Raw genomic sequence first — 10,669 nt, 5'->3', positions numbered from 1 at the left:
ATATTGTTTTTACAACTTATATTATATTGACTCCTGAGCAAATAAGATGGTACATGTCACTATGAGTGAAACACAAAAAAAACAAAAAGAACATGGATACATGAACAACAATACTTGTGTAGGGTGTTTTGGTTTTGCTGATCATCGGTCTGTTTCCGGTGGCCACGCCCACACCCCAGTTCAAATCTGGCGCCATTCTGGCGGGGCGGCGCATCGACCCCGCCCCTTTCCTCCCCCGGGTCCCCCATGTGCGCATGCGCCTTAAGACTTACCCGCCGCCATTTTGTGTCAGGCCTGCTGCTCCAAAGCGGGAGAAAACTATCAGCTCGCTGCAGCTCACACGCCCTCTGCTGCGGCGCCGAGACACGCACCCGCGGGGACCAAACTTCTTCGTGACTGTAAGGGGAAAACGAAGCGACCAGGAGTAAGTAAAAACGCTATTTGGGGTGCAAACACGGGGAGGTTTTTGTAGGAGCCGTCGACGGCCTCTAGGTGTCACGGTCGGGCTGCGCGGCCAGGCTGGCGGGGGGTGTTTGTCTCCCTCTATCGTTGTCCAAAATACACCAAATCCGGCTATAAACCCCGACTCCCCGGCCCAGGCGAACGTGTTGGTGCTTTTCCTCCGCTATAATCGCGTATTTCCCCGGGATGGCCATAATTAGTAATCATTTCTCTTAACTTTGTTGAGGCCTGACGTCCATTTTATCGTGCCCTTTGTTTCCTGTTTTCAGACGCGCTTCACGACTTAACCAACTAGCTGGTACTGGACAGGGTTTAAGTACCAAGGCGTGTTTAAACTGGAGTTTATCTTGTTTTTAATAAAATAAATAAATAAAAAAAACACTTTTCAAGGTATTTATATAAAGGTGGAAAGTGCGTGTGTTGAAAAAAGCCGGGAGTGATTCCGCGTCATTGACAGATTGAGTTGAAAACAAACCCAATAAATGTGATCAATATGGGAAACTTCACACAATAATGCACCACAAAACTGGTCTCATATTTATATGTGTATATTGTGAAGTTGTTGCTTGTTTCGCTGTGTTTTACTCAGATTTTCCTCCATCGCAGCTTTGCTGCTCGGATATTCAGTGACTCAGTTTCCCTAGAAAAGCGGTTTTCTATCCCAGCAGAGGAAAACTACTCTACACAAGTGTGCCAGCAAACATGAGCAACCCCACATTACTAGGACTCGTGGTTTAAGTTTCAAGTTTGTGTAGTTTAATAACTATACGGCTGAGCTTTTGTAAATAGGAAGTAATGTTGTTGTGATCTGCACATCTACCCATGCTGTAGTGTTTTAGTTTAAAATCTGAATTAATAGAAAAGTTAAGGTTGGGTTTCTCGCCTTGTAAGCAAACACTTAAAATGGGTCGTTTCTAACATTTTTGTGTGAGGTTTTCTTGTCCAGACATGTTTGAATGTATTGAAAGTCTTTTAGGTATTTCAACCTATACCAGTTGATGGGTTCTAGGGATGGGCGGTATGGACTAAAACATTTATCACGATAATTTCTGGCATTTATCGCGATAACGAAAAAAATACGATTTAAAAAAAACAATAAAACTCCACCTTTGTAACTATAAATCTATCACCGCATTCAGTCTTTGGAGCCCCCAAAACACTGCTCTAAAATAATACTAAATGCTACTAAACTACACCAATTCAACCGAGTTAATAAAAACCAATTAAATTAGTACATCTGTACTGCAAAACTGTAATGACTCAAATGAAACAAGTTTGAAATGTAAGAACAGATTCAACATTTATTCAAACTGTATGGCTTAAACAGTGGGATAACAGTGTAAACAGCAAAAGTACCATTGTCCTTCAGGTTTTCTTAGCTTATAAAATCACAAAGTAGAGAAAAATAAAACCTGATAAATAAAGAAACAGTATTGCCATCCTTTGCACTCACTGTTTTTTTGCAGATGATGTTTGCTCCTCGTCACTCTTTTTAAATTCAAACCAGTTCCAGATAATGGAACTGGAGCCTCGTTTAACAACGAGCTCCTCGCTCTCAGATCCGCCTTCCGCCATGTTTGTTACACAAAAACGTCATCAACGGGAATTTATCGGTTTTACCACGAGATGACAAATTCTTACCGTGGGGAATTTTTTGACGGTATATCGTGAACAGTAAAATATCTCCCATTCCTCATGTGTACAAACTGTTTATTTTACCATCTGTGTATTTCTGCGTAAAGCGATGAAGATCATTTTCCAAGTTCAAATTTGAATGTTCATACATATTTTTTTTAATCTGTACCTAGAGCGGTTAGCCCATTGCCATGGAGGGCGAGGTTATTTCCATGGAGTCTGCTCAAGCGGCTGCTTTGGCCTCTGAAGGAAAGGTCCTGCCAGAGGGCGGAGAGGCCCTAATACAAGCGACGCAGGGTGAAGTAACTGGCAACATGGAGATGATGGTGATGGATGCTCTGGATCCAACTCTGTTGCAAATGAAGACAGAAGTTTTGGAAGGAGGTGGCACAGTAACTGTTACTGGAGGCGATGAAGGCCAGATTATCACACTTCAGGTCTGTATAGAGCACATATTAACTAAGTGTCGAATTAGCAGTAATTGAACATTTGAAAGGTCTTGCCCTCTGATTAAGGCTATAAGGTTGTCTCCTTCTTTCCCTTGTAGGTGGTGAACATGGAGGAGCAGGCAGGCGCTGCGCTAGGTCTTGGCCAATTGCAGCTGGTGCAAGTACCAGTCACCACAGCAACGGTGGAGGGACTCCAGGCCACTTTTGTTGAGGCATCGGGTAACAAGGATGCAGAGCCAGTTATCTGTCACACCCTTCCCTTGCCAGAAGGCTTCCAGGTGAGAAATAACTCTACAAAACACTTTTTTGTAATATCCTCTTTAGGGCTGGGGATCGATTCAAATGTCAAGAATCGATTCCGATTCTTAAGATTCAGAATCGATTATCAAGATTCGATTCGATTCCGATATTGCTCTGGGTTATTGTTATTAAAACTGTTTTTTGAGTTGTTGCATGAATTATATGACTGTAGTTATGCAAAATATGAATACTACTATTATATTGAGATTCAACAGCAAGCATTGGCAGCTAATGATGCTGTAAGGACCAATCAGCTCCCAGAATGCTGATGGAACTGCTTTCAGAAACATCACCAATTACCAAACAGATCCAGGGCAGCAAACAGGCGGATGAAATCGGTTTTATTTTTTCCCACATTCCGTTTTTATTTGTTCCATTTTTGGTCTATTTTGGTTTTTAATTTTTGAGCATTTAGTTTTTAGCATTTTTTGCAAATGTAACCCCAAGACAGTGTATAGAGTAATGAAATATAGACAATTTATGCAATTATAACTGAAAACTTTAATGTTTTCATAACTTTAAACATATTTAAAGGCAAAAACATGGCACCAGTTATTCTCGTGTCCAACAAAACATTACTTTTTTGGGGATAAACAAAAAATAACCAAAAGTTGTAATGTAATGATGAAAAAAAAGAAAGATCTTTAGACATATTAATCGATTTTTAAGAATTAATATGAGAATCGATTTAGAATTGGGAAATCGATTTTTTTCAACACAGGCCTAATCCTCTCTTGGTGTATTGTTTTAAAGGATACCATCACATTGAAACAAATTTGTAATGTTTCCTTCTAGGTTGTAAAAGTTGGTGCAAATGGTGAGGTGGAAACCGTGGAGCAGGAGGAGCTCCAGGCTGCCCATGATGAGTTACACGGGGCAAGGGAGGAGGGGGCAGATGAAGAGGCAGGAGAAGTAGAATCCTCTATGCCTCAGCAAGAAGACCCAGAATGGACCAAGGACCCAGACTATCAGCCAATAACCGGTATCCGTAAAGGGAAGAAAGGAAAGAAGAGCCGCCTGCGTTATGGAGACGGCGACCGTGACATGGATGTTTCTGTGTATGATTTCGAGGAGGAGCAGCAAGAAGGGCTGCTGTCAGAAGTGAATGCAGAGAAGGTTGTGGGCAATATGAAGCCTCCAAAGCCTACAAAGATCAAGAAAAAAGGTTAGAGGTCCCCTCAGTGTTTGGATATTACCCACAGGGCAAATATTTTAACCACATGTTGGTACTGGAATATTGTTACGTTGTTCTAAAATGAATGACCTCTGTGTCCAGGTGTCAAGAAGACTTTCCAGTGTGAACTCTGTAGCTACACCTGTCCGAGGCGCTCTAACCTGGACAGACACATGAAGAGTCACACAGATGAGAGGCCACACAAATGCCACTTGTGTGGAAGAGCCTTCAGAACAGTCACTCTCTTGAGGAACCACCTCAACACACACACAGGTAAATCAGAAGCCACAGTCATCAAATACTGATGATGGTACTAAAATAATCAGATGGTTTTGTGGTTGGGTCGTCATCAAATCATGTCAAGTTTGTTTTTTTCTTTAAAATCTCTTGGTCTCAGCATTAATGCAAATGTATACTTTTTTATATTTTTTAAAGGCACTCGGCCGCATAAATGCACAGATTGTGACATGGCATTTGTGACCAGTGGCGAGTTGGTGCGTCATCGTCGTTACAAACACACACATGAGAAGCCTTTCAAGTGCTCTATGTGCGACTATTCGAGTGTGGAGGTAATATGTGTATCTTTTTTCTTTTTTTTTTTGTTGTAATTCCAATTTAATCTACCATTGTGTTGGGCAATTTCTAATTCTACGGTCTTTCCAGGTGAGCAAGTTGAAAAGGCACATCCGTTCTCATACAGGGGAGCGGCCCTTCCAGTGCAGTCTGTGCAGCTACGCCAGCAGAGACACATACAAACTGAAGAGACACATGAGGACACATTCAGGCAAGATACAGTCGGCTTCTTGTTTACGTCCAGTTTGGGAGGAGTACCTCACTCTCAATGGTCTCTTTTTTTATGTTGCAGGTGAGAAGCCGTATGAGTGCTACATATGCCATGCTCGGTTCACTCAGAGTGGTACCATGAAGATGCACATCCTGCAAAAACACACAGAGAATGTGGCCAAGTTCCACTGCCCACACTGTGATACTGTCATTGCGCGGAAGAGTGACCTTGGTAAGTTCTGTGTGACTCTTTCTGCTTCATAGTGAGTGCAAGTGAAATGGCAAATGTCTGAAAAAAATTGGAGACGGCCCGGGAAGACCTCATTCTTATGCAAGTCTTACAATGATCTTACTACTTCTCATATCCTCTTCAGGTGTTCACTTGCGGAAACAGCACTCATTTATTGAGACGGGGAAGAAATGTCGTTACTGTGACGCTGTCTTTCATGAGCGTTATGCTCTCATCCAACATCAGAAGACTCACAAAAATGAGAAGCGTTTCAAGTGTGACCAGTGTGACTATTGCTGCAGACAGGTTTGTGTTAGAAGGAATCTCTGCTTCATGTTCTCTTACCCCATGTGTTTTGCTGCTGAGTGTTTAATTACTTTGATTTGGTATCCTGCAGGAACGCCACATGATAATGCACAAACGCACGCACACTGGGGAGAAGCCCTTTGCCTGCAGCCAGTGTGAGAAAACCTTTCGCCAAAAGCAGCTTCTGGACATGCATTTCAAGCGTTATCACGATCCCAACTTCGTACCCACTGCCTTTGTCTGCAGCAAGTGTAGCAAGACATTCACACGCAGGGTAGGACAGACTCTTCAGATTTTACTGAACACACCACTATAAAACTTATTTTACTATTTGTGTGTTCAGAATGTAATTTGTGGTTCATCATTTTTGTCTGCTTCACAGAACACCATGCTGCGTCATACTGAGAACTGCAATGGGGAAATTATTGGAGAGGAAAATGGAACTCCCAGTCCCGCAAAGAAAAGCCGCCGTGGCAGGAAGAGGAAGATGCAGGCCAAGAGGGAAGATGATGATGACGACGACGATGATGATGAAGAGGATGATGACGACGATAACACAGGTACTGTAGACGTGCATCTGTATCAGTTGTCATGAAATCAGTTGGTTTTATTTTAGTTTTCAGAGATCCTCAGTACTGACAGCATTGTACTGTTCTAAGTTTATACAGCCCACTTTTGCTCTGCATTTTAGATTTGTGGCAATTTAGTAGTAGGGCTGTTCGATTAATCGATTTTAAATCGTAATCGCGATTATGTAATTAGAACGATGTTAAAACGTGAAACTCGTAAAATCGATTTTTCACTTTTTTTTTAATTTATTTATTTTTTTTTTAATTGGAAATATAACTTACTGTATGTTTGCAAGTGCTGATTTGCTGATTTTTTTTTTTTCAGAGATAAAACTTTATATTTTATTATATTTTTTAAAACTTTTTTTCAACTTATTTTACAGAGTTTTGCACTTTATTCATTCATTTTGGGGCAAATGTTCAATAAAAAAACAGCATATTTGAAATCATTTCTTTGCCTTTTGTCAATTCACAAAATAATCGTAGTCGAAAATCGGATTTTGAGAGAAAAAAAACGAGATTTTATTTTTGGGCAAAATCGAACAGCCCTATTTAGTAGACATTGAAAGGCATGCCTTGATTAGACATAATTTTGTCTTTCCCCATGTGTTGGTGCCCTCTAGTGAAATCTTTAGGTAATGCAAGAGCACCACTTGAATCTGCTTAACACTCCACTACTGGCACACTAACATCCACCATGATCAGATATAACCGTATTTTTCTGAGAACGTTGAATTTTAGAGCGCTAATGTGAAAGGCCACTTAAAGTAAAGGCTTTATTCCCTCGTTTTATTTTTTATATTTTATTTTGTTTTTCAAGATCATGATTAAGTCTGCAACTTGTAATGTTACATTTCTTAGGTTGGATTCACTTATAAATCTGCAGACCAACTTATGTGAACGTAAAAGTGCTGGAAATATTAGTGTAGTTGTCCCAGCAGTTTCATTTTTTAAGTTTGCTATCAACCCAGTATTTTTAAGTTTAAGTTTGGACATGTAATTACATGTGCATGTATTAATGCCGTTGTTGCTCCTGTTTAGAGGGTGAATTGGATGACATAGAGGAGGAAGAGGAACTCCTCCATCAAATTGAGATGGAACAGGCCGCGTCTGTTGTCCCCATCCCAGCCCCGGTGGAGCCCCCAGTTAAGAGGAAACGTGGCCGGCCTCCAAAGAATAAGCCTGATGGTAAGTTTCTAGATGGTCATGATTTTTATCATTTATGGCCATTTGAGAGCAATTCCAGATTAGGGATGCAAATTATCGATTATTTCATTAATTGACAGTTGATAACCTTATCGATCGATCATCGATTAGTTGATAAGCGGCGTTTTTCCCCCATCTGAGATACAAACATAATTTTTTTTTGCTTATATAAAATACAAAGGACATTTTAATGTATTCCTTAATCAAATATTTATTTGATACAAAAGTAACAAAAAGACATTTTTGTACCACAAGGAATATAATATAAAGTGCACTTCAAGGCTATTAGTAGTAGCAGCAGCCATAATAGTGTCATTTGTGTCAAGCAAATTTTAATTTCTAGTTACGTTTTAAGTTAGAGTTTTGGCAGTGTTCAAAATAAAATTATGAGACCTGCTGTATTGGAGCACATTTTCTTTTAGTTAAAACTGTAGCGGGGACAGATGTTTAGAGAAACTTATGTATGTACCGGGTGAAGGCTGATTTATGGTTCCGCGTCACAACAACGTGGAACGTAGGCTACGGCGTAGGCTCTGCGTCGATTTAAGGCGGAACCTTCAGGCTTTAGGGGAACATATCGGAGAACAACCAGAAGAATATAGAGTGGATTAAAAATAAAAGTTAAGCACTGAGCTACATGTGTCTCCCGTCTGGGCCAGTGCAGACTGTCTGAGCATCATGTTACTAAAACCAAACATATCCACCGTCGCTTTCTTCTAACTTTATGTGCGCGGGGCACCGCGTTGTGTCGCATTAAATGTGGTCCGGGCGTAACCTGCTTTGAGCTGGTGAAATTAAACAAAAAAAATAAATAAATAAATAGATTAATTGTAATCGTTAATTTTTATCGGGTAATTTCATAACGGCAATTAATCGAAAATAGATTAATTGTTAACATCCCTATTCCAGATTTAATCCAGACTGGGAACAGTTTGGCTAAATTGTCAGAAACAAAACCGAAAGTCTGCATCAGAGTTGAACCTGAAATTGTTTTCCAGCGGCCGCCATCATCCGTGTGGAGGACGAGGCCACTGGAGAAGTAGATGACATCATTGTGAAGAAAGAGGTCGGCGCAGACCAGGACGACGGCGCTGCAGAGGAGGTCGTGGTTGGCGGCGTGAAATCAACCATTCAGATGGAGGAGTTGTCCCAGGAAGAGGAGACGACACCGGGAGTTCAGGGGGCGATGTCCGAGGCTCCTCCTAACGGAGACCTGACCCCTGAGATGATCCTCAGCATGATGGACCGATGATGGGCCCGAGAGTTGAAGCTGTAAAAACACCCAGACCCTTGATTTTAAATCATTTATTTTAATTCTTGGCATTTAGGATAACAAACACTTGCATCCAGCGCGTAAACAGACATCACTGTTGTAATTTAAGATTTACTTTTTAGACATGTAATCATAAAGACTTGGATAAGTGGGGGAAAAAAATTTTTATTAAGAAATTTACCAAATGGAGAAAAAAAATGCATTTCAGTACATTTGAATGTGGGGTGGCTGTAATTTATAGCAGTATTTTCTTTTTCTTTTTTTTTTTCCTGTTTCCTGCCTGTCCCTTTAGCTAAAAGCTGACTAATCGGTTAGGAAATCATCATTCTTGTTCATCTTTATAAACAAATATATCCTGGCCACATTTCTGCAAATTTGTCTATACGAGCATGGTGACCTTGTTGATCTTTTCTTGTAACATTTTTCTTCCCACTTTTTACTTGTTTATATACCTGTAATCACAAGGATAATGTTAGACTACATTTTGATAATGGCACCCGTTGTTTGGACAGATGCTAACGGAAGAGGTTTCTGCAATTTAGTGGACAGGAAGCTGTTCACTACTAAGTGTCTAAGTCGACAAGTAAATTTGAAACTCAAGTCACAACAGAAACGTGTATAAACAAGCATTTTTCTGGAAGATATTGCCATTAATTACAGCAGCTTCAGAATATCGATTATTTTTGTTTTCTTGTTTTGTGGTTAGAAAATCCTTTTTTTCTCCTTTTTTTTTAAAAGCATTTTCTAGTTTTTAAAAGCTTAATAGACTGCTTATCTCATGCTCTTTTCCTACTACTGTAACACCTGTAGAAGATGTGTTTGTACTAAACATTGTCACAGATGAGAACAAGAAAAAAAACTGTTGTTTTGCTCTCACGTGTAGCCATTCCACTTCAGGTCTATGTTTTCCTTTTGTACCATTGGCAAAGCTAAGTAGCAGCTTGAATGACCTTTTAAGTAACTGTGTGGCAGATGGGAAAGGATATATGACTGTACAACTGGGGGGGGGGGTGTAGACATGATACTGATGTTTTAGTCTTCTGTAGCTGTAATAATTCATCATGGATTTTTAAAAATGACTTGTTTGGCTCAGCAGCTAACATGTTACTGGTACAGTTACAGCAAGAGCGTTTGCTTGACTCGTTGCTTATTAAAATTGGCTGAGAAACTACAGATTGATAATGCCAGTGTATTTTGCTTGCAAATATATTTTATTAAATGAAAAAAACAAACCTTGAATATCTTCTATTTTGAGTATCTTAGATACTTTTGAACTAACCAGACACTAATAGGTGATCATGCAGTTGAACAAACCTTTTCTGCATCCTTCACTTTACACTTGATGCTTTTGTTTTTTTTAATATGGCAACTTTTATTCTCATATGCCATTAACTGAGATGTGACTTACCTTTAAAGCCCATAAATTGCACCTAAACTAAGATAACTTGTTTTTGTAAACATGAAAACTAAATCCAGCTGCTTTGATGTGGTGTATTCACTTCTGATCTTTCTGCTGTCTATAATTTTGCTCACTTTTGATAGATAAAATGTTCTTGACTATACTTGGCAGTTAGCGAGATCATTAGGCATCTGTTGGGACAATTCCCGGTTCTTCAGTAGGATCCCATCATGCCAATATAGAAGCTATGAAGGAAAAGAAACGTGACTTCTGCATGACATGTCACATGAGTTTCCATCATGTGAGTGAAGTTCAAGCTAACTCAAAATGCTATATTTAGCTTTTTAGTTTTTCCATTGTCTAAATATTTCCACATAATTGGGCTCTTATGTCTTTTGAAAGGGAAAAATAAGAATAAAATTTATTAAGCTTTGTGAAATCTTGATTTCAATTCATTTTCAGGCTGCAGATAAATCCGCTTTACGTTGGTTTTAATACAGGTCACATGGTGCTGGCACAAAAACGAGGATTGAGGAAATTCTGTGTAATGTCATTACTTCTGCCATCTTAGATATTTACTGTTGTGAAAAATATAACTTCTAGTGTGCTATGCTAAAGTGACAAAACTGGAATTTGGTAGTAGTTTTAAATAAATTAAATTAAATAGGGACGGATCACTAACTAGTCTGAGATTACAGTCAAAGCCGCCACCTCAGACAGAAAGGTTAATGGGTCAAATCACCTCATGCTTGCCTGGGTTTTCTCCGAGTATACAGTACCTGCTGCCTCCTACAGTCCAGAAACGTAACACATAATTTCAGAAGTTCTCCAATTTATTTATCAAATATACCTGAAGGCATAAACTTTAACTGAGTGCAACTTTT

General features: G+C 39.6%; 1 protein-coding gene across 1 annotated transcript; it reads left to right on the top strand.

Moving 5' to 3' along the window:
• The first annotated feature begins 265 nt into the window (after nt 1–265).
• LOC133462604 (transcriptional repressor CTCF-like) lies at nt 266–10,224 on the top strand. The gene is made up of 13 exons (XM_061743931.1): nt 266–424; nt 2,271–2,534; nt 2,645–2,824; nt 3,642–4,011; nt 4,123–4,293; nt 4,456–4,589; nt 4,684–4,804; nt 4,886–5,035; nt 5,178–5,338; nt 5,430–5,612; nt 5,721–5,898; nt 6,949–7,095; nt 8,112–10,224. Exons 2-13 carry the CDS (start codon nt 2,289–2,291, stop codon nt 8,363–8,365), a joined length of 2,295 nt encoding a protein of 764 aa, XP_061599915.1. The 5' UTR covers nt 266–424; nt 2,271–2,288; the 3' UTR covers nt 8,366–10,224.
• The last annotated feature ends 445 nt before the right edge of the window (nt 10,225–10,669 follow it).

This window comes from Cololabis saira, chromosome 2, assembly GCF_033807715.1.
Source record: "Cololabis saira isolate AMF1-May2022 chromosome 2, fColSai1.1, whole genome shotgun sequence".
Lineage (NCBI taxonomy): Eukaryota > Metazoa > Chordata > Actinopteri > Beloniformes > Belonidae > Cololabis > Cololabis saira.
Note: the sequence above shows the minus strand (reverse complement) of the source record. Positions and strands in the feature narration are given on the sequence as shown.

Coding starts and splice junctions, on each gene's coding strand:
- LOC133462604 (XM_061743931.1), top strand. CDS start 2,289: ATGGAGGGCGAGGTTATTTCCATGGAGTCTGCTCAAGCGGCTGCTTTG. Junction 2,825..3,641: donor CCTTGCCAGAAGGCTTCCAG/GTGAGAAATAAC, acceptor GTTTCCTTCTAG/GTTGTAAAAGTTGGTGCAAA. Junction 4,590..4,683: donor GCGACTATTCGAGTGTGGAG/GTAATATGTGTA, acceptor CGGTCTTTCCAG/GTGAGCAAGTTGAAAAGGCA.